Below are 25,110 nucleotides of genomic sequence, written 5' to 3'. Positions count from 1 at the left end.
TATAGGAAGTGGTTGGTATATATTGATGTGTGTGTATGTGTGTTGTGTGTGTGTGTTTGGTGTGCGCAGGAGGTCCCAACATTCAGGGATAATGTGGGTTCTAAAAAAAAGACATAAGACAGAAATGGCAAAAATAGAAATGTTACTAATGCCTGAAAAATAGTGAAATTACAACACCTGGGTGTGTTTGTGAGGTGTGGTGTGTGCGATGTATCGTCTCTCTGTCGGAGATGGCGAGTCCTTATCTAAGAGGTCATGTGGGTGCATACGTGAGGTATGTGTCTGTTGGAGATGACGAGTCCCTATCTATGAGGTGGTGTGGGTGTGGGTGGCATACATGAGGTGTGTGTCTGTTGGAGATGACGAGTGCCTATCTATGAGGTGGTGTGGGTGTGGGTGCATACGTGAGGTGTGTGTCTGTTGGAGATGACTAGTCCCTATCTATGAGGTGGTGTGGGTGCATACGTGAGGTGTGTGTCTGTTGGGGATGACGAGTCCCTATCTATGAGGTGGTGTGGGTGCATACGTGAGGTGTGTGTCTGTTGGAGATGACTAGTCCCTATCTATGAGGTGGTGTGGGTGCATACGTGAGGTGTGTGTCTGTTGGGGATGACGAGTCCCTATCTATGAGGTGGTGTGGGTGCATACGTGAGGTGTGTGTCTGTTGGGGATGACGAGTCCCTATCTATGAGGTGGTGTGGGTGCATACGTGAGGTGTGTGTCTGTTGGGGATGATGAGTCCTTATCTAAGAGGTGATGTGGGTGCATACGTGAGGTGTGTGTCTGTTGGAGATGACTAGTCCCTATCTATGAGGTGGTGTGGGTGCATACGTGAGGTGTGTGTCTGTTGGGGATGACGAGTCCTTATCTAAGAGGTGATGTGGGTGGGTGCATATGTGAGGTGTGTGTCTGTTGGAGATGACGAGTGCCTATCTATGAGGTGGTGTGGGTGCATACGTGAGGTGTGTGTCTGTCGGAGATGACGAGTCCCTATCTATGAGGTGGTGTGGGTGGGTGCATACGTGAGGTGTGTGTCTGTTGGAGATGACGAGTGCCTATCTATGAGGTGGTGTGGGTGCATACGTGAGGTGTGTGTCTGTTGGGGATGATGAGTGCCTATCTATGAGGTGGTGGGGGTGGGTGCATACGTGAGGTGTGTGTCTGTTGGAGATGAAGAGTGCCTATCTATGAGGTGGTGTGGGTGCATACGTGAGGTGTGTGTCTGTTGGAGATGACGAGTCCCTATCTATGAGGTGGTGTGGGTGGGTGTGGGTGCATACGTGAGGTGTGTGTCTGTTGGAGATGACGAGTCCCTATCTATGAGGTGGTGTGGGTGCATACATGAGGTGTGTGTCTGTCGGAGATGACGAGTCCCTATCTATGAGGTGATGTGGGTGGGTGTGGGTGCATAAGTGAGGTGTGTGTCTGTCGGAGATGGCGAGTCCTTATCTATGAGATGGTGTGGGTGTGGGTGCATACGTGAGGTGTGTGTCTGTTGGAGATGACGAGTCCCTATCTATGAGGTGGTGTGGGTGTGGGTGCATACATGAGGTGTGTGTCTGTCGGAGATGGCAAGTGCCTATCTAAGGTGGTGTGGGTGCATACGTGAGGTGTGTGTCTGTTGGAGATGACGAGTGCCTATCTATGAGGTGGTGTGGGTGCATACGTGAGGTGTGTGTCTGTTGGAGATGACGAGTCCCTATCTATGAGGTGGTGTGGGTGTGGGTGCATACATGAGGTGTGTGTCTGTCGGAGATGGCGAGTGCCTATCTATGAGGTGGTGTGGGTGCATACGTGAGGTGTGTGTCTGTCGGAGATGACGAGTCCCTATCTGAGGTGGTGTGGGTGGGTGTGGGTGCATACGTGAGGTGTGTGTCTGTTGTGGATGACGATTCCCTATCTATGAGGTGGTGTGGGTGGGTGCATACGTGAGGTGTGTGTCTGTTGGAGATGACGAGTCCCTATCTATGAGGTGGTGTGGGTGGGTGTGGGTGCATACGTGAGGTGTGTGTCTGTCGGAGATGGCGAGTCCTTATCTATGAGGTGGTGTGGGTGCATACATGAGGTGTGTGTCTGTCGGAGATGGCGAGTCCTTATCTATGAGGTGGTGTGGGTGGGTGTGGGTGCATACGTGAGGTGTGTGTCTGTTGGGGATGACGAGTCCTTATCTATGAGGTGGTGTGGGTGCATACGTGAGGTGTGTGTCTGTTGGAGATGACGAGTCCCTATCTAAGAGGTGATGTGGGTGTGGGTGCATACGTGAGGTGTGTGTCTGTCGGAGATGACGAGTCCCTATCTAAGAGGTGATGTGGGTGTGGGTGCATACGTGAGGTGTGTGTCTGTCGGAGATGACGAGTCCTTATCTAAGAGGTGATGTGGGTGTGGGTGCATACGTGAGGTGTGTGTCTGTCGGAGATGACGAGTCCCTATCTATGAGGTGGTGTGGGTGGGTGTGGGTGCATACGTGAGGTGTGTGTCTGTCGGAGATGACGAGTCCCTATCTAAGAGGTGATGTGGGTGTGGGTGCATACGTGAGGTGTGTGTCTGTCGGAGATGACGAGTCCTTATCTAAGAGGTGATGTGGGTGTGGGTGCATACGTGAGGTGTGTGTCTGTCGGAGATGACGAGTCCTTATCTAAGAGGTGATGTGGGTGTGGGTGCATACGTGAGGTGTGTGTCTGTCGGAGATGACGAGTCCCTATCTATGAGGTGGTGTGGGTGTGGGTGCATACGTGAGGTGTGTGTCTGTTGGGGATGACGAGTCCTTATCTATGAGGTGGTGTGGGTGCATACGTGAGGTGTGTGTCTGTTGGAGATGACGAGTACCTATCTATGAGGTGGTGTGGGTGGGTGTGGGTGCATACGTGATGTGTGTCTGTCGGAGATGACGAGTCCTTATCTAAGAGGTGATGTGGGTGGGTGCATACGTGAGGTGTGTGTCTGTTGGAGATGACGAGTCCCTATCTAAGAGGTGATGTGGGTGTGGGTGCATACGTGAGGTGTGTGTCTGTCGGAGATGACGAGTCCCTATCTAAGAGGTGATGTGGGTGGGTGTGTGTGGGTGGGTGTGGGTGCATACGTGAGGTGTGTGTCTGTTGGAGATGACGAGTCCCTATCTATGAGGTGATGTGGGTGGGTGTGGGTGGGTGGGTGTGGGTGGGTGTGGGTGGGGGTGGGTGTGGGTGCATACGTGAGGTGTGTGTCTATCGGAGATTAGTTCTTATCGTAGGCTGCGCTTATAGTGCTGGCTACGGTGACTGACGCCGCGCAGCACCGTAGCAAGTACATGCAGCCCGTCGTGGGTGCAGAGCGACGGAGCGGTCGCGATCGCCGGTAGTCAAAGGATTTTAACTTTTTCGCCGATCGCCGCGTGACGTCAGCGGCACGTGAGCGGTTCAGCCAATGAGGGCTATCCGCTCATGGCCACGCCCCCAGTCACCCTCTCTTGTCTCCTGCATCATAGCGCAGGAATGGTTATTGCAACGGCTGACGTCACGCCGTCGCCTGCACTATAAGCGTTGCCGAAGTGGTGACATGGGTGTGTATGTGAGGTGTGTGTGATGTGTAGCGTGTCTCTGTAGGAGATGAGTTCTTATCTAAGTGGTGAGGTGTGTGTATGTGAGTGGTGTGTGTATGTGAGCGGTGTGTGTATGTGAGCGGTGTGTGTATGTGAGCGGTGTGTGTGTATGTGAGCGGTGTGTGTATGTGAGTCGTGTGTGTATGTGAGCGGTGTGTGTATGTGAGCGGTGTGTGTATGTGAGCGGTGTGTGTATGTGAGCGGTGTGTGTGTATGTAAGCGGTGTGTGTATGTGAGCGGTGTGTGTGTATGTAAGTGGTGTGTGTATGTGAGCGGTGTGTGTGTATGTGAGCGGTGTGTGTGTATGTGAGCGGTGTGTGTATGTGAGCGGTGTGTGTATGTGAGCGGTGTGTGTGTATGTGAGCGGTGTGTGTATGTGAGCGGTGTGTGTATGTGAGCGGTGTGTGTGTATGTGAGCAGTGTGTGTATGTGAGCGGTGTGTGTATGTGAGCGGTGTGTGTGTATGTGAGCGGTGTGTGTATGTGAGCGGTGTGTGTATGTGAGCGGTGTGTGTATGTGAGCGGTGTGTGTGTATGTGAGCGGTGTGTGTGTATGTGAGTGGTGTGGGTATGTGAGCGGTGTGTGTATGTGAGCGGTGTGTGTGTATGTGAGCGGTGTGTGTGTATGTGAGCGGTGTGTGCATGTGAGAGGTGTGTGTGTATGTGAGCGGTGTGTGTGTATGTGAGCGGTGTGTGTATGTGAGCGGTGTGTGTGTATGTGAGCGGTGTGTGTATGTGAGAGGTGTGTGCATGTGAGCGGTGTGTGCATGTGAGAGGTGTGTGTGCATGTGAGCGGTGTGTGCATGTGAGCGGTGTGTGTGCATGTGAGCAGTGTGTATGTGAGCGGTGTGTATGTGAGTGGTGTGTGTATGTGAGCGGTGTGTGTGTATGTGAGCGGTGTGTGTATGTGAGAGGTGTGTGTGTATGTGAGCGGTGTGTGTATGTGAGCGGTGTGTGTATGTGAGAGGTGTGTGTGCATGTGAGCGGTGTGTGTATGTGAGAGGTGTGTGTGCATGTGAGCGGTGTGTGTATGTGAGCGGAGTGTGTATGTGAGTGGTGTGTGTATGTGAGCGGTGTGTGTATGTGAGCGGTGTGTGTGCATGTGAGCGGTGTGTGTATGTGAGCGGAGTGTGTATGTGAGTGGTGTGTGTGTATGTGAGCGGTGTGTGTGTATGTGAGCGGTGTGTGTATGTGAGCGGTGTGTGTGTATGTGAGCGGTGTGTGTATGTGAGCGGTGTGTGTATGTGAGCGGTGTGTGTGTATGTGAGCGGTGTGTGTGTATGTGAGTGGTGTGTGTATGTGAGCGGTGTGTGTATGTGAGCGGTGTGTGTATGTGAGCGGTGTGTGTGTATGTGAGCGGTGTGTGCATGTGAGAGGTGTGTGTGTATGTGAGCGGTGTGTGTGTATGTGAGCGGTGTGTGTATGTGAGCGGTGTGTGTGTATGTGAGCGGTGTGTGTATGTGAGTGGTGTGGGTATGTGAGCGGTGTGTGTGTATGTGAGCGGTGTGTGCATGTGAGAGGTGTGTGCATGTGAGAGGTGTGTGCATGTGAGCGGTGTGTGTATGTGAGCGGTGTGTGTGTACATATGTGAGGTGTATCGTGTCTGTCAGAGAGGTGACTAGGGTGAAAATAATTCTACTGACCTAAATTCCCACTATCTCCATCTGTCAGCTCGGTATCTCACATGGGATAACTCCTCATTGTCACGGTAGACCAGGTCTTTTAACACCATTTATATTTAAGGGATCAGTCACAGGGCAAAACAAGGCAGTGAAATAAAATGAGGTTTATTTTGGATAAGATCTCGGAAACACACAAGAATACAAAATTATACACACTTATGGGGGTCTGGGAAATGAGATCTACTTCTAGGTGCAGGGACCCACACCAAATGGGGTTCCCCTGTCCGCTTCTCTGTTTCAGGATATCAGAGTGCTCTAGCTGGTCACAGTCCGACTCCACACTCCTTCCCAGAGTGTCTCTCAGATGGTCCTCTGAGAGAATCTCCACACTCCTTCCCAGAGTGTCTCTCCCTCTGTTAGTCTCCTGCTCTGATCAGCAGTGTTCCTTATATACCCCTTGGTGGCTATCCTTTAACATTGAGCAAGGGTAGCCAGCCAAGAGAAACAGTGCCTGGGGCTCAGACCTGGTAACTGATTCTATTAACTAGTGCCCTACCTTTGTTCTGACCATATCTTTTCTATGGAACAGTTCAGCTAAAGGGATTACAGAAACTCCATAGAAATTATAGGAACAGACACATAACATCATTTACATTTGCAGGGCTGACATGAATTGCTAACACCGGCATAAATACAGACATAAGGTAATTATGTAAAAGACAGGATTTAGAATTACACGCAGCAAGCCCAAATCACATCATAAGACAATGCCGGCTTTCTAAACTGGGGGAAGGATTTTCACAAGGAATAAAGAATCCATGCGTTGAAATACATTCTTACAGACATGGGGTACATTTACACATTCTCTGTTCTTCCCCAGATATTAAAGACATTTGATTGGATGAAATATTATTGGTTCAGCCAAGTTACACTTTTTTTTTAGGGGTAAATAGCTAGGATTTCTCTTTCTTAGGTCCCCCAGCCACCCCTACCGTCACACTCATGTGTCACTGACACCCTGCACACTGCAGCATGAGAGTGCAGAGTATCTCGCTTAACTGCTTCTATCCATCTATCTACAGAGCATCTCGCTGTATCTGCCCCTAGTCACATGTTCTCTTGTGACTAGCAGGCATAGTAGTCTGCAGCCTGGAGATCACTTCTCGGTTCTTCGTAGCTAGTAAATATTGCGCCTGAGGAAGGGAGATTCCCCGAAACGTTGTGCATCTGCAACCTGCAGATAAAACAGTTTATTATGCTATAACGTCTGGTGTAAGACTTTATTAGACTAGTGCAGCAAGAAGATATCCATCTCCAAGCTCTTCAAAGCTCTGAGACTCTTTAATAGGTGTAGAATGAACCAGGACAATGTGGGAAGCAGAGTCCCAATATTTACTGACCCCTCTTCTGTATGTCACCCAGAGCTGGGACACCCACACAGCACAGAGCCGACTGTACAAGCTCAGCAATCTTTATCTCTCCCCCCACCTCCCTCCCCGGGGTCTCGCCAGATTGCACGGTGCATGAATGCCCTCTGGAATGGATATTAATAAAGATGGCTGAGTACATGCTGTGTCACCGGCAGGGGAGGAAGTGCATGAAGATCCCACTACTGCCACCTGTTTGTGCCTAGTGGAGCTTTAGGGCAGTGGGTATTTTGCTGGTGGTTTATGGGTACTCAGTGGGAGTTTAGTTGGTAATTAGTGAGGGGGGTATTATCTGGTAGTTAGTTGGTACCCAGAAGCTGGGTTGTGAGGAGGTACCAGCTGAGGGGCACAGTGCGGCCTCATTGCGTCTTTAACTCCACTGTATGTGCCCCATTACAGTATAAACACTCCAACAAAGAGGAGCTCAGATACACATTGGCAGAAGAGCTTACACTCTGTAATGTAATAATCTTTTTAATAACAAGCAAAAGCCTACTCGCATCCCCTGACTTCTCCCTGATCTGTGTGTACTGTATAGGACCTTGCGTTCACTTGTTCCTTGATGGTACCTCTCTGGCCCAAATATTAGATATGCGTTCCCGTAGACAAACGCGGTCTCCGGGGTTAAGGTCTCCTCTTCTGCTTTTCTTCCATCTCCCTTATTGGTTCATTGGGTTGCGATTTCAGGACGTTCTGCCTGATCCGTAAATTTGACCTAATCTTTCACCCCATCCATAATTGGGCTGGAGAAAAACCCTTGTCCAGTGTTGGGCTTCAGTAAACGAATACATTTATATACAAATCCCACCCCCATTCAAGCATTTTTTTCATGAGGTTGAGTCACGGTCTTGACCATGGAATTGAGGGTAATTTGGATAACAATCTCAATTCTAGACAAATTGCCTAAAATCAGCGCTGGGAAATTGTGGCTCGGTATCAGTGAAGACTTCATCAGGAATACCATGTCTGGCAAATATGCCCTTCATTTGAAACAAAAAACTTGGTGGCTCTCTGACACTCTCCAGTGAAGGTGTAGTGCAGTGAAATAGAAATATAGTGATAGTAATTAGTGAAAGAGTGAATTATAATGTGAATAATCCAGTGAGTATAAATAATCCTCTACTCAACCCTTCATTTATACCGTTTCCACAAGACTAATCACACATAAGACTCCAAACACTGAGGGGAGCGGTGGCTGTATACGATGAAAAAATAAAGGCTACATAGAGTAGTAACATAGTGGCTATATTGATATATCAAATCTTCAGTGGTCCTACTCCCACTTTGGATGTTCATATAGGCATTTCCAAAACTGTGGCAGTGATGGTAAGTGGACGATGTGGGTGTCCAGTGGGCACAAAGAAAAGACAAGACAACAATAGTGTGGATGGTACAAGCTATTTAGTCCAAAAAAACAAACCCTGATTCAAGGCTTACATCAGGTGGAAAGTTCACAGACATTTAGGGTTAATGTCCTGAGAGCCGGTTGTGCTGCAGTCTCGCCACTCGCTCTCACTGCATCAGGCGCATCCTCGTCCTCCTTTGCGCGCTCCCACTTCCCATCGCGTTCTGGTTATGACCATCCTGGGATCTGATGCTCTCTGGATTTTTTAGGCATTCACTGATGGGCTCTAACTCACTCAACGCGTTTCGCTTTACTCCTTGATTACCCTCGTGGACCTTTGGCAGCATTTCTTATTGAAGGCTCGTCGGTTTTACAACCCTGCTGCCTTTGGAAACCCCTTCTATCACTGAAAGTCTACATCTGCAGCTACAACAGTCTGACACGTCCACAGCAACTTCCTTTTTCATTAGGACAGCCTTTCATTATGGCATCGGCAAGGATCTTTAGTGATTCACCCTTCTCTGTTTCTCGTTTGATTCTGTGCAGTTGGTAGTTAGCTACAGGGATTGGCTGGCATTACAATGAATAATAACTTTAATTTAATATCACGCTTTTCTCCCAATGAGACTCAAAGCACTTCACAATTACAGTATAGTGCATGGTATGTAAGATTGTTACAGACACAGTTCAGATGAGCTTACAATCTGATTTTGGTGCCTGAAGCACAGGGAGATAAAGTGACTTGCCCAAGGTCACAAGTAGCTGACACCGGGAATTATACTAGACTCCCCTAGTTCAAATTCAGTGTCATTGTTATCAGTCGGTGTCTTTACTCACTGAGCCGCTCCTTCTCCCAATTATATCAACATAAATGTGCATCTCTATTTCACAGGTCGACACTTCTCATTGTGCATTAATGGACCCCGACTCTTTGTAATGGCGTCTCTGAGATCAGATGCACTGTAAAGGACCCCGACCCTCTGTAATGGCATGTGTCTCGGGGTTGGGGGTCCCTGTAGGCAGTGCGTGTCCCAGGGTTGGGGGTCTGGGCAGGCTGCGAGTCTCAGTGTGTAAGGGACCCTGACCCTCTGTAATGGCGTGTGTCTCAGGGTTGGGGATCCCTGCAGGCTGCATGCATTTCAGGGTCGGGGGTCCCGGCAGGCTGCATGTGTCTCAGGGTCGGGGATCCCTGCAGGCTGCGTGCATTTCAGGGTCGGGGGTCCCTGCAGGCTGCGTGTCTCAGGGTCGGGGGTCCCGGCAGGCTGCATGTGTCTCAGGGTCGGGGGTCCCTGCAGGCTGCGTGCATTTCAGGGTCGGGGGTCCCTGCAGGCTGCGTGTCTCAGGGTCGGGGGTCCCGGCAGGCTGCATGTGTCTCAGGGTTGGGGGTCCCTGCAGGCTGCGTGTGTCTCAGGGTTGGGGGTCCCTGCAGGCAGTGCGTGTCTCAGGGTCGGGGTCCCTGCAGGCTGCGTGTCTCAGGGTCGGGGGTCCCGGCAGGCAGTGCGTGTCTCAGGGTCGGGGGTCCCGGCAGGCTGCATGTGTCTCAGGGTCGGGGGTCCCTGCAGGCTGCGTGCATTTCAGGGTCGGGGGTCCCTGCAGGCTGCGTGTCTCAGGGTCGGGGGTCCCGGCAGGCTGCATGTGTCTCAGGGTTGGGGGTCCCTGCAGGCAGTGCGTGTCTCAGGGTCGGGGTCCCTGCAGGCAGTGCGTGTCTCAGGGTCGGGGTCCCTGCAGGCTGCGTGTCTCAGGGTCGGGGGTCCCGGCAGGCAGTGCGTGTCTCAGGGTCGGGGGTCCCGGCAGGCTGCATGTGTCTCAGGGTCGGGGGTCCCTGCAGGCTGCGTGCATTTCAGGGTCGGGGGTCCCTGCAGGCTGCGTGTCTCAGGGTCGGGGGTCCCGGCAGGCTGCATGTGTCTCAGGGTTGGGGGTCCCTGCAGGCTGCGTGTGTCTCAGGATTGGGGGTCCCTGCAGGCTGCGTGTGTCTCAGGATTGGGGGTCCCTGCAGGCTGTGTGTGTCTCAGGATTGGGGGTCCCTGCAGGCTGCATGTGTCTCAGGGTCGGGGGTCCCTGCAGGCAGCGCCCGTCTCAGGGTTGGGGGTCCGTGCAGGCTGCATGTGTATTGGGGTCAGGGGTCCCTGCAGGATGCGTGTGTATCAGGGGCGGGTGTCCCTGCAGGCTGCGTGTGGCTCAGATAATAAACCCTGTTTGGCTGGTGACCCTACTGAAAGTGACCTGGGTATCACACGCATGTGCAGTATTATAGGGTGTGTCCAGAGTCGGCACAAACACCGATAGATTTATGGGTTTGAGTCCTGCAGCAAAATAAATCCAGGCCCTGGGATATACTGGGTTACACTGGGAGCTGCGGGTCAGTGCAGGGAGAGGACCCAACGATACACACGTTACACATGTGTTTTAAACCTTTATTTCTGATAAACCGACGACCCTGACATGTAGACACGTACACAGACGTACACGTACACACAGGCATACACACAGGCGTACGCGTACTCACAGGCGTACAAACAGACGTACACGTACACACAGATGTACACGTACACACAGACGTACACATACACACAGACCCTGGGGGACCTGATCTTTAGCCTAAGAGGATTCTGGGTAAAAAGAGAGACTTTGCTCATAATAAGAAAATACAGCGTTTTATTTGAAAACTTAGCATGGGGAACCAGCACGGGATTGGTTAATATTCCAGGGCAGAAAGAGCAAATCCAGCTATTTAGCCAACCTTGGAGCGCCATATACAGTACAGGACAGGAGACCAATCCCATCCCACAAAGCGTGGCCCAGCAACAGATACCACGAAATAAAGAGGAGAAGTTACAGGAGATCAGAAGACTTGGCGCATGCGCAGAGTATGTAACACGTACGTATGATGCAGTGTGGCGGCTTTTAGAAAGGTGCCAGTCTCCATCACACCAGGACAGAGCTGCGCTAGTTATCCTGATTGTTTGCTGAGGCTTAACTACAAATAAATCTACTGTGAGAAACATCCCTGTGTCAGGCTCAAGCTCCTTCAGACACATGTAAATGTAAACGTGCTCACACACACACGTGCGCGCGCTCACACACGCTCTTCCGTCTCACAGGAGTCGGTCCGGTGACGAGAGATCAGTTGTAAACTAGAATGAAAAATGAGAAAATTATATTGAAAATGAGGGAAGAGAGGGAGAGAGAGAGGGGGGGGGGGGTGGAGAGGGATATATATATATATATATATATCACACTGGAGATACCTGGGGAGCCACAGTTATAGACTGCCCAAAGCTATCTTTAATATGTGGATCCAATCTCCCTCGTGGGAACCATTAACCCACCAATAGCCAGTTTACCCACAGTTCATAAGACCGGTCAAAAGGGCTGTCCGATGGACAGGGCGCATGGGTCAGGTTGATGCCCATACCACTTAGCATACTTGGGCTACACCCACAACTTGGTGCCGCTCAGTCTGATTTCTGACACAGAGGTGTCACTAGCCTTATATTTCTGTTGTGCATCAGTATGCCAGTTTTGTATACATTATGGGCCTCTGGGTCTTTCCCTCTTCTGGGACACTCTTTTAGACAGGGAGATGCTAAATCAGCTAGATCCCTTTGAGGCTCCGTCATAAAAATACCCCAGCTCATTCACCCATCTCACAGCTGTATGTCCACGGAATTCCTGCTTGGACTTACAAAAAATACCTCCTGCCTTACATTTACAATTTAATCTTTATTAAAACACCATGTTCTATTCGCGTCATAACTGTAAAAATTATATGTATGTGCATGTAGTGGTTCACTGTATTTGCACCTCAAAAATCAGGTTTCTGGGTGCTTTCGTTTTAGAATTAGTATTTCTCATTGAAATGCCAGCTGCTAGACTGCCATCATGTGTCGGTTAGAGGGTATGGCAAGCAATGCATCTTTTCTTTTAACATGCAGGCAGGGAATGGCTTGTAAATGGGGATAACAATGGCTGGGACAGGACAAACACAGTAATGCATAGCAAATCAGTGTAACCCCTTCATCCCCACGTCACACCTGGGAAGTAGAGAGACCATGTGTGGAGGTTACCCTGGGAAGGAAGACCCTGTGTGGAGGTTACCCTGGGAAGTAAGACCCTGTGTGGAGGTTTCCCTGGGAAGGAAGACCCTGTGTGGAGGTTTCCCTGGGAAGAAGTAAGACCCTGTGTGGAGGTTTCCCTGGGAAGGAAGACCCTGTGTGGAGGTTACCCTGGGAAGGAAGACCCTGTGTGGAGGTTTCCCTGGGAAGAAGTAAGACCCTGTGTGGAGGTTTCCCTGGGAAGGAAGACCCTGTGTGGAGGTTTCCCTGGGAAGGAAGACCCTGTGTGGAGGTTTCCCTGGGAAGGAAGACCCTGTGTGGAGGTTTCCCTGGGAAGTAAGACCCTGTGTGGAGGTTTCCCTGGGAAGGAGAGAGACCCTGTGTGGAGGTTTCCCTGGGAAGGAGAGAGACCATGTGTGGAGGTTTCCCTGGGAAGGAAGACCCTGTGTGGAGGTTTCCCTGGGAAGGAGAGAGACCATGTGTGGAGGTTTCCCTGGGAAGGAAGACCCTGTGTGGAGGTTTCCCTGGGAAGGAGAGACCCTGTGTGGAGGTTTCCCTGGGAAGGAGAGAGACCATGTGTGGAGGTTTCCCTGGGAAGTAAGACCCTGTGTGGAGGTTTCCCTGGGAAGGAGAGAGACCATGTGTGGAGGTTTCCCTGGGAAGGAAGACCCTGTGTGGAGGTTTCCCTGGGAAGGAGAGAGACCATGTGTGGAGGTTTCCCTGGGAAGTAAGACCCTGTGTGGAGGTTTCCCTGGGAAGGAAGACCCTGTGTGGAGGTTACCCTGGGAAGGAAGACCCTGTGTGGAGGTTTCCCTGGGAAGGAAGACCCTGTGTGGAGGTTTCCCTGGGAAGGAAGACCCTGTGTGGAGGTTTCCCTGGGAAGTAAGACCTGGTGTGGAGGTTTCCCTGGGAAGGAAGACCCTGTGTGGAGGTTACCCTGGGAAGGAAGACCCTGTGTGGAGGTTTCCCTGGGAAGGAAGACCCTGTGTGGAGGTTTCCCTGGGAAGGAAGACCCTGTGTGGAGGTTTCCCTGGGAAGTAGAGAGACCCTGTGTGGAGGTTTCCCTGGGAAGTAAGACCCTGTGTGGAGGTTTCCCTGGGAAGGAAGACTCTGTGTGGAGGTTACCCTGGGAAGTAATACCCTGTGTTGAGGTTTCCCTGGGAAAGAAGACCCTGTGTGGAGGTTTCCCTGGGAAGGAGAGAGACCCTGTGTGGAGGTTTCCCTGGGAAGGAAGACCCTGTGTGGAGGTTTCCCTGGGAAGTAAGACCCTGTGTGGAGGTTTCCCTGGGAAGGAAGACTCTGTGTGGAGGTTTCCCTGGGAAGGAAGACCCCGTGTGGAGGTTTCCCTGGGAAGTAAGACCCTGTGTGGAGGTTTCCCTGGGAAGGAAGACCCCGTGTGGAGGTTACCCTGGGAAGGAAGACATACCCGCCCACACACACTGCTTCCCACACGGGGTTGTGCAGCACTTATTATTCTTAGGACAGTCCTGGTCTGTTTTGCACGCTGGGGTCTTGGGTTTCACTGGGCAGCTCCCCGCAGGCCTCGGACACTGACCGGCTCTCTCTGCAGGACACGCGGCGAGGAACAGACACTCAGAAACAGTCACTATGTACAGCTAGGAAACTGACCCTATAGCTACTCTATCTCTCCCATATACACCTCCCTATAGCAATGCACTATATGTCGCTTATACCAACTCACCATATCTCCCATATACCCTATCTATACCTACTCACTATCTCTCCCATATACCCCTGCCTATACCAACTCACTATATCTCTTATATTCCCCTCCCTATAGCAACTCACTATATCTCCCATATACCTTTCCCTATACCTATTCACTATATCTCCCATATACACCTCCCTATACCTACTCACTATATCTCTCATATACCCATCCCTATACCAACTCCCTATATCTCCCATATACCCCTCCATATACCTATTCACTATATCTCCCATGTACCCTTCCCTATCTATCTCATATACCCTCCCTATACCAACTTACTATATCTCCCATATACCCTCCCTATACCTACTCCCTATATCCACCACATACTCCTCCCTATAGCTTCTCACTAAATCTCACATATACCCCTCCCTTTTTTTAGTCACTATATCTCCGATGTACTCCTCCCTATTCCTACTCACTAGTTCTTATATACCCAACCCTATACATACCCACTATATAATGTACCTGTCCCTATACTAACTGACTATATCTCACATATTACCCCTCCCTATAACTCCTCTTATTACCCCATATACCATCTCCCTGTAATAGCTCCTATTACTCCATATAACCCCTCCCTATAACTCTTCCTATTACCCCATAAACCACTCCCTATTACTCCTCCTGTTACCCCATATAACCCCACCCTATAACTCCTCTTACAACCCCAGATAACCGCTCCCTATAATTCCTCCTATTGCCCCATATAACCTCTCCCTATAACACCTCCTATTACCCGATATAAGCTCTCCCTATAACTCCTCCTATTACCCCATATAACCTCTCCCTATAACTCCTCCTATTGCCCCATATATCCTTTCCCTATAACACCTCCTATTACCCCATATAACCGCTCCCTATAACTCCTCCTATTGCCCCATATATCCTTTCCCTATAACACCTCCTATTACCCCATATAACCTCTCACTATAACTCCTCCTATTACCCCATATAACCACTCCCTATAACTCTTCCTATTGCCCCATATAACCACTTCATATAACTCCTCCTATTACCCCATATAACCTCTCCATATAACTCCCCATGCGGTGGGATTACCTTGCAGGGGTTTCCTACACTGGGCCCGGCACGTGTCGTGACAGCACTTCTCATCATCGGTACAGTCGGTGTCAGAACCACACAGCGAACGCTCCGGTACGAAACATCGTACCTCGGCACCACAGAAACCTCTCTTCTCTGGGATAGGGAGAGAGAGGGGAGACTGAGCAGGGGAGGGGGTAGTCTGAGCAGGGAGGTGAGGGGGGAGACTGAGGAGGGGACACTGAGCAGGGGAGGAGACGGAGCAGGGGAGGTGAGGGGGCGGCTGGAGGGGAGGTGAGATGGAGGGGAGGGGGGAGACTGAGGAGGGGAGACTGAGCAGGGGAGGGGGGAGACTGAGGAGGGGAGACTGAGCAGGGGAGCTGAAGAAGGAGACTGAGCAGGGGAGGTGAGGGGGGCGACTGGAGGGGAGGGGAGATGGGAGGGGAGGTGAGGGGGGAGACTGTGTGAGGGGGTATGTGAGGGTGAGTGCTTGAGGGGGTATGTGTGTGAGTGAGTGTGTGAGGGGTTATGCGTGGGTGTATGATGGGCTGTGAGGGGGATATGCGAGTGTGTGTGTGTGTGAGGAAGGTATGCGAGTGTCAGTGTGAATGCGCATGTGTGAGGGGGTATGTGTTGGTGTATGAAGTGCTGTGAGGGGAGTGTGTGAGTGTGTGGGGGTATGCGTGGGTTTATGATGGGCTGTGAGGGGGATATGCGAGTGTGTATGTGTGTGAGGGGGTATGTGTTGGTGTATGAAGGGCTGTGAGGGGAGTATGTGAGTGTGTGGGGGTATGCGTGGGTGTATGATGGGCTGTGAGGGGGATATGCGAGTGTGTATGTGTGTGAGGGGGTATGTGTGGGTGTATGAAGTGCTGTGAGGGGAGTGTGTGAGTGTGTGGGGGTATGCGTGGGTTTATGATGGGCTGTGAGGGGGATATGCGAGTGTGTATGTGTGTGAGGGGGTATGTGTGGGTGTATGAAGGGCTGTGAGGGGAGTATGTGAGTGTGTGGGGGTATGCGTGGGTGTATGATGGGCTGTAAGGGGGATATGCGAGTGTGTATGTGTGTGAGGAAGGTATGCGAGTGTCAGTGTAAGTGTGTTAGGGCGTATGTGTGGGTGTATGAGGGGGATATGTTTGTGTTTATGAGGGGGATGTGTGTGAGGGGGTATGTTTGGGTTTATGAGGGGCTGTGAGGGGGGTATGTCTGGGTGTGTCAGGGTGTGTGTGTGTGAGGGCGTATGAGGGGCTGTGAGAGGGGTATGAGTGGCACAAAAGGGGTATAATGGGGGTAAGAGAGAGAGTATGAGTGTTACCTCTCACAGACGGTACACACGTGAGCCCGCAGCCCTGGTGACAGCACTTGGACCCGTCCGCGCATTCACTGTCGGACGTACATGTATCATCACAACGTTCAGCCGCGGGTCCGGGGGGCGGCGGGGGGCAGGAACCCGGCCTCACTGTGCAAACACATCACAATGTGATATAATTACGCGCAGAGCAATGTAATGAGGCGCAGCGAGAGGTGTAATAATGCGCAGAGCGATGTAATAACCCGCAGAGCGAGAGGTGTAATAATGCGCAGAGCAATGTAATAACCCGCAGAGCGAGAGGTGTAATAATGCGCAGAGCGAGAGGTGTAATAATGCGCAGAGCGATGTAATAACCCGCAGAGCGAGAGGTGTAATAATGCGCAGAGCGAGAGGTGTAATAATGCGCAGAGCGATGTAATAACCCGCAGAGCGAGAGGTGTAATAATGCGCAGAGCAATGTAATAACCCGCAGAGCGAGAGGTGTAATAATGCGCAGAGCGATGTAATAACCCGCAGAGCGAGAGGTGTAATAATGCGCAGAGCAATGTAATAACCCGCAGAGCGAGAGGTGTAATAATGCGCAGAGCGGTGTAATAACCCGCAGAGCGAGAGGTGTAATAATGCGCAGAGCGAGAGGTGTAATAATGCGCAGAGCAATGTAATAACCCGCAGAGCGAGAGGTGTAATAATGCGCAGAGCGATGTAATAACCCGCAGAGCGAGAGGTGTAATAATGCGCAGAGCAATGTAATAACCCGCAGAGCGAGAGGTGTAATAATGCGCAGAGCGATGTAATAACCCGCAGAGCGAGAGGTGTAATAATGCGCAGAGCGATGTAATAACCCGCAGAGCGAGAGGTGTAATAATGCGCAGAGCAATGTAATAACCCGCAGAGCGAGAGGTGTAATAATGCGCAGAGTGATGTAATAACCCGCAGAGCGAGAGGTGTAATAATGCGCAGAGCGATGTAATAACCCGCAGAGCGAGAGGTGTAATAATGCGCAGAGCGATGTAATAACCCGCAGAGCGAGAGGTGTAATAATGCGCAGAGCGATGTAATAACCCGCAGAGCGAGAGGTGTAATAATGCGCAGAGCGATGTAATAACCCGCAGAGCGAGAGGTGTAATAATGCGCAGAGCGATGTAATAACCCGCAGAGCGAGAGGTGTAATAACCCGCAGAGCGAGAGGTGTAATAATGCGCAGAGCGATGTAATAACCCGCAGAGCGAGAGGTGTAATAATGCGCAGAGCGATGTAATAACCCGCAGAGAGGTGTAATAACCCGCAGAGCGAGAGGTGTAATAATGCGCAGAGCGATGTAATAACCCGCAGAGCGAGAGGTGTAATAATGCGCAGAGCGATGTAATAACCCGCAGAGCGAGAGGTGTAATAATGCGCAGAGCGATGTAATAACCCGCAGAGCGAGAGGTGTAATAATGCGCAGAGCGATGTAATAACCCGCAGAGCGAGAGGTGTAATAATGCGCAGAGCGATGTAATAACCCGCAGAGAGGTGTAATAACCCGCAGAGCGAGAGGTGTAATAATGCGCAGAGCGATGTAATAACCCGCAGAGAGGTGTAATAACCCGCAGAGCGAGAGGTGTAATAATGCGCAGAGCGATGTAATAACCCGCAGAGCGAGAGGTGTAATAATGCGCAGAGCGATGTAATAACCCGCAAAGCAATGTAATAACATGCAGAGAGAAGTAATACTGCGCAGAGCGATGTAATAACGGGTAGAGCGATATAATAACGCGCAGAGATATGTAATAAGGTGAAGAGAGATATATAATAACGCGCAGAGATATGTAATAAGGCGCAGAGAGATATAATAACGTGCAGAGATATGTAATAAGGTGCAGAGAGAGATATAATAACGCGCAGAGATATGTAATAAGGTGCAGAGAGAGATATAATAACGCAAAGAGCAAAATAATAACTTGCAGAGATGTAATATCATGTAGAGAGATGTAATAATGCAGAGAGATGTAATAACCCACAGAGCAATGTAATACCGTGCAGAGAGTCGTAATATCGCACTGTGTATGTAACTATTTGGTATGTCTGAGTTGATTAGTCAACCCCCTCCCTTAAGTGTTAGTCAAATGCATGTGATTAGGGCACTTAAGTCAGTGTAACTTGGCTGTGAGCCATATGGCTGTGTAACATCAAAAGAGTCACATCTTAAGTGTCATTTCTAAAGTGTCTACAAGAGTTAATTTTGGAGGTGAAGATTGGAGGAAGATCTGGACTCTGCATTACAACTTTGCCACTGTGAGACATTCACTTTTAATATCTGTGATTATTTGTTCACTTTTATCCTCCATTACCTGTGAAGTCTCTCCTCCTGCATCTTACTATGCCCTCCCTATTGCTTTTTTGGTTTACTGTTTCCTTGCTCCTTTGTGAATGTCTCTGTTGCCTCCAACATCCCCACTGCACCATTATTTATACACCGCTCTCCCAACAATTTCTATACCCCGCAATAAAAAAACACCCACACAAATCATCTATTCACACTCTCTATCTACTCCTTCCTGCTGCTGGGGTCTCCCTATAGCCTGAAGCCAGACATACACACCTGATCTCACTCATGCCTCCCTGTCATCTCTTCCCCTGTAAATGGTGTTAACCTTTCATATAATACTGACCTACCTTAAATCTCACCCCACAAATCAAGCATCTCATGGCTATTGTCCCACACTCAGTCACTCCTACCACCCATTATGACCAAGCACTGCCATATACAGCATTTACTCCCTCACCTGCTCTCTCTGTAAATTTCCAATTAAACCTCTTAGATTGTAAGCTCTTCGGGGCAGGGATTTCCTTTCCCATTGTCTGATTTTGCTGCACTTATTGTATAATTATAATTATCTGTACTGTATTCTTTGTGAAGCGCTGAGTACACTTTTGGCGATACATAAATAAAGGCATAAAATACAATACTGTGTGTGTGTGCTGAGATCACAGCGTTTTGGTTGATACTCAGTCCCACTTTATATCGCTCACCTTTTGCGGGAGGCTTGCAGAAGGTGTAGCAGCTATCGGGGCAGCATTTCTTGTTCCCAGGGCAGCTGCTGTCTCCTTCACAGAGCTGAGGACATCCCTCAGGGTAATGGCCACTCATGTACCTCTGTGGGGGGCACTGTCCTGGTTTTCCTGTCACAAGAAGTGGGCACGTTAGCAGGGGACACCACCCACTTCCAAACCCTGCCACCCACATAATGTGCCCTTAACCTTTTCTCTGCCAGAGAGGCCAACAACACAACATATACAACATACATATTTAAAAAAAATACATAATAAAAAACCAATACATATAAAAATACCCAAAATACCCCAATACATATAAAAATACCCCAATGCATATAAAAAAACAAATGCATTTAAATAAAACCATATATATATATATTTCCCTGACTGTATGCTGTCTCGTTTTTCCCGGACCCCCATCTGGTAAATTCTTTCTGAGTATGTGCATATATGGGACAAGCATCAGTGGATTATTTGTTTTCAGTGTGCCAACTGCTCTTTGCTTTTATATATATATATATATATATATATATATATATATATATATATATATATATATATATATATACAGTATATATATATATATATATATAAAAGCAAAGAGCAGTTGGCACACTGAAAACAAATAATCCACTGATGCTTGTCCCATATATGCACATACACAGAAAGAATTTACCAGATGGGGGTCCGGGAAAAACGAGACAGCATACAGTCAGGGAAATATATATATATATATATATATATATATATATATATATATATATATATATATATATATATATATATATATATATATATATATAATGTACCCCAATGCATATAAAAAAACAATACATATAAAAAATACCCCAATACATATAAAATCCCCAATGCATATAAAAAAACAATGCATATAAACAAAACTCAATTTATATATATAAAATACCCAATGCATATAAAAAACCAATACATATAAAAAAACAATGCATATAAACAAAACCCTTTATATATATATATATATAAAATATCCCAATACATATAAAAACCCAAATGCATATAAACAAAACCCAATATATATATAAAAAAATAAAGCCATTTTGAGCTGACAGTGACAAAAACAGGTATTGCTATGTTTAAAAGCAAAAAACAAGGAAGCTGCACTCGTGCTGGCCTATATATTCAACTGGGAAAGGTCCCCTTGCAGCTGTGTATGTTGGAGCAACTCCCCGAACGCTTCTAAATTGAGGTCCCCCTAGGGGGTCTCCAAAAGACAAAAAGAAGAATGCACACACAGCTCACCAGGTGCACAATAACTCTCCCCCATATCACACACAATAACTCCCCCCATATCACACACAATAACTCCCCCCTATATCACACACAATAACTCCCCCATATCACACACAATAACTCCCCCCTATATCACACACAATAACTCCCCCATATCACACACAATAACTCCCCCCCATATCACACACAATAACTCCCACCCATATCACACACAATAACTCCTCCCATATCACACACAATAACTCCCCCCCATATCACACACAATAACTCCCTCCCATATAACACACAATAACTCCCCCCATATCACACACAATAACTCCTCCCATATCACACACAATAACTTCCCCCCATATAACACACAATATCTCCCCCATATAACACACAATATCTCCCCCCCATATCACACACAATAATTCCCCCATACATATCACACACAATAACTCCCCCCTATATCACACACAATAACTCCCCCATATCACACACAATAGCTCCCCCCATATCACACACAATAACTCCCCCCCATATCACACACAATAACTCCTCCCATATCACACACAATAACTCCCCCCATATCACACACAATATCCCCCCATATCACACACAATAACTCCCTCCATATCACACACAATAACTCCCCCATACATATCACACACAATAACTCCACCCATATCACACACAATAACTCCCCCCCATATCACACACAATAACCTCACCCCATATCACACACAATAACTCCTCCCATATCACACACAATAACTCTCCCCCATATCACACACAATAACTCTCCCCCATATCACACACAATAACTCTCCCCCATATCACACACAATAACTACCCCCATATCACACACAATAACTACCCCCATGTCACACACAATAACTCCCCCCATATCACACACAATAACTCCCCCCCATATCACACACAATATCTCCCCCCATATCACACACAATAACTCCCCCCCATATCGCACACAAAATAACTCCCCCCGTATCACACACAATAACTCTCCCCCATATCACACACAATAACTACCCCCATATCACACACAATAACTCCTCCCATATCACACACAATAACTCTCCCCCATATCACACACAATAACTCCCCCCATATCACACACAATAACTCCTCCCATATCACACACAATAACACTCCCCATATCACACATACCAACTCTCCCCATATCACACACAATAACTCCCCCCATATCACACACAATAACTCCTCCCATATCACACACAATAACTCTCCAATATATCACACACAATAACTCCCCCCATATCACACACAATAACTCCCCCCCATATCACACACAATATCTCCCCCCATATCACACACAATAACTCCCCCCCATATCGCACACAATAACTCCCCCCCGTATCACACATAATAACTCCCCCCTGTATCACATACAATAACTCCCCCTGTATCACACACAATAACTCTCCCCTGTATCACACACAATAATTCCCCCATACATATCACACACAATAACTCCCGCCCATATCACACACAATATCTCCCCCCATATCACACGCAAAAACTCCCCCCCATATCACACACAATAACTCTCCCCCATATCGCACACAATAACTCCCCCCCATATCACACACAATATCTCCCCCCTGTATCACACACAATAACTCCCCCTGTATCACACACAATAATTCCCCCATACATATCACACACAATAACTCCCCCCCGTATCACACACAATAACTCCCCCCATATCACACGCAATAACTCCCCCCAATATCACACATAATAACTCCCCCCCATATCACACACAATATCTCCCCCCATATCACACACAATAACTCCTCCCATATCACACACAATAACTCTCCCCCATATCACACACAATAACTCTCCCCCATATCACACACAATAACTCCCCCCCCTGTATCACACACAATAATTCCCCCCATATCACACACTATCTCCCCCCCATATCACACACAATAACTCCTCCCATATCACACACAATAACTCCCCCCCATATCACACACAATAACTCTCCCCCATATCACACACAATAACTCCCTCCCATATCACACACAATATCCCCCCATATCACACACAATAATTCCCCCATATATCACACACAATAACTCCCCCATACATATCACATACAATATCTCCCCCCATATCACACACAATAACTCCCCCCATATCACACACAATAACCCCCCCCATATCACACACAATAACTCCTCCCATATCACACACAATAACTCTCCCCCATATCACACACAATAACTCTCCCCCATATCACACACAATAACACCCCCCCATATCACACACAATAACTCTCCCCCATATCACACACAATAACTCTCCCCATATCACACACAATAACGCCCCCCCATATCACACACAATAACTCCTCCCATATCACACACAATAACTCCCCCCATATCACACACAATATCCCCCCATATCACACACAATAACTCCCCCCATATCACACACAATAACTCCCCCATACATATCACACACAATAACTCCCCCCTATATCACACACAATAACTCCCCCCATATCACACACAATAACTCCCCCCCATATCATACACAATATCCTCCCCCCATATCACACACAAAAACTCCTCCCATATCACACACAATAACTCTCCCCCATATCACACACAATAACTCTCCCCCATATCACACACAATAACTCTCCCCCATATCACACACAATAACTAGCCCCATATCACACACAAAAACTACCCCCATATCACACACAATAACTCTCGCCCATATCACACACAATAACTCTCACCCATATAACACACAATAACTCTCCCCCATATCACACACAATAACTACCCCCATATCACACACAATAACTCCTCCCATATCACACACAATAACTCTACCCCATATCACACACAATAACTACCCCCATATCACACACAATAACTCCTCCCATATCACACACAATAACTCTCCCCATATCACACACAATAACTCTCCCCATATCACACACAATAACTCCCCCCATATCACACACAATAACTCCCCCCATATCACACACAATAACTCCTCCCATATCACACACAATAACTCTCCCCCATATCACACACAATAACTCCCCCCATATCACACACAATAACTCCCCCCCATATCACACACAATATCTCCCCCCATATCACACACAATAACTCCCCCCCATATCGCACACAATAACTCCCCCCCTTATCACACATAATAACTCCCCCCTGTATCACATACAATAACTCCCCCTGTATCACACACAATAACTCTCCCCTGTATCACACACAATAATTCCCCCATACATATCACACACAATAACTCCCGCCCATATCACGCACAATATCTCCCCCCATATCACACGCAAAAACTCCCCCCCATATCACACACAATAACTCTCCCCCATATCGCACACAATAACTCCCCCCCATATCACACACAATATCTCCCCCCTGTATCACACACAATAACTCCCCCTGTATCACACACAATAATTCCCCCATACATATCACACACAATAACTCCCCCCCGTATCACACACAATAACTCCCCCCATATCACACGCAATAACTCCCCCCAATATCACACATAATAACTCCCCCCCATATCACACACAATATCTCCCCCCATATCACACACAATAACTCCTCCCATATCACACACAATAACTCTCCCCCATATCACACACAATAACTCTCCCCCATATCACACACAATAACTCCCCCCCTGTATCACACACAATAATTCCCCCCATATCACACACTATCTCCCCCCCATATCACACACAATAACTCCTCCCATATCACACACAATAACTCCCCCCCATATCACACACAATAACTTTCCCCCATATCACACACAATAACTCCCCCCCATATCACACACAATATCCCCCCATATCACACACAATAATTCCCCCATATATCACACACAATAACTCCCCCATACATATCACATACAATAACTCCCCCCATATCACACACAATAACTCCCCCCATATCACACACAATAACCCCCCCCATATCACACACAATAACTCCTCCCATATCACACACAATAACTCTCCCCCATATCACACACAATAACTCTCCCCCATATCACACACAATAACACCCCCCCATATCACACACAATAACTCTCCCCCATATCACACACAATAACTCTCCCCCATATCACACACAATAACGCCCCCCCATATCACACACAATAACTCCTCCCATATCACACACAATAACTCCCCCCATAACACACACAATATCCCCCCATATCACACACAATAACTCCCCCCATATCACACACAATAACTCCCCCATACATATCACACACAATAACTCCCCCCTATATCACACACAATAACTCCCCCCATATCACACACAATAACTCCCCCCCATATCACACACAATATCCTCCCCCCATATCACACACAAAAACTCCTCCCATATCACACACAATAACTCTCCCCCATATCACACACAATAACTCTCCCCCATATCACACACAATAACTCTCCCCCATATCACACACAATAACTACCCCCATATCACACACAATAACTACCCCCATATCACACACAATAACTCTCGCCCATATCACACACAATAACTCTCACCCATATAACACACAATAACTCTCCCCCATATCACACACAATAACTACCCCCATATCACACACAATAACTCCTCCCATATCACACACAAT

The 25,110-nt window shown here is 48.3% G+C and overlaps 1 protein-coding gene across 2 annotated transcripts in view; it reads right to left on the bottom strand.

The window, feature by feature from the left end:
- Positions 1 to 10,608: 10,608 nt before the first annotated feature.
- Positions 10,609 to 25,110, bottom strand: part of LOC142466602 (uncharacterized) — a 75,807-nt gene continuing 61,305 nt past the window's right edge. Inside the window, exons 2-6 of one of the 2 annotated variants that reach the window (XM_075571806.1) lie at positions 19,126 to 19,275; positions 16,117 to 16,260; positions 14,820 to 14,957; positions 13,452 to 13,589; positions 10,609 to 11,104 (exon numbers count right to left, since the gene is read on the bottom strand). In XM_075571806.1, the coding sequence (XP_075427921.1) occupies positions 11,094 to 11,104; positions 13,452 to 13,589; positions 14,820 to 14,957; positions 16,117 to 16,260; positions 19,126 to 19,275 (581 nt within the window). In that variant the 3' untranslated portion in view covers positions 10,609 to 11,093. The remainder of the gene's footprint in view (positions 11,105 to 13,451; positions 13,590 to 14,819; positions 14,958 to 16,116; positions 16,261 to 19,125; positions 19,276 to 25,110) is intronic. The other variant, XM_075571807.1, reaches the window with a different exon arrangement.

This window comes from Ascaphus truei, chromosome 15 (assembly GCF_040206685.1).
Source record: "Ascaphus truei isolate aAscTru1 chromosome 15, aAscTru1.hap1, whole genome shotgun sequence".
In the NCBI taxonomy this organism is placed as follows: domain Eukaryota; kingdom Metazoa; phylum Chordata; class Amphibia; order Anura; family Ascaphidae; genus Ascaphus; species Ascaphus truei.
Note: the sequence above shows the minus strand (reverse complement) of the source record. Positions and strands in the feature narration are given on the sequence as shown.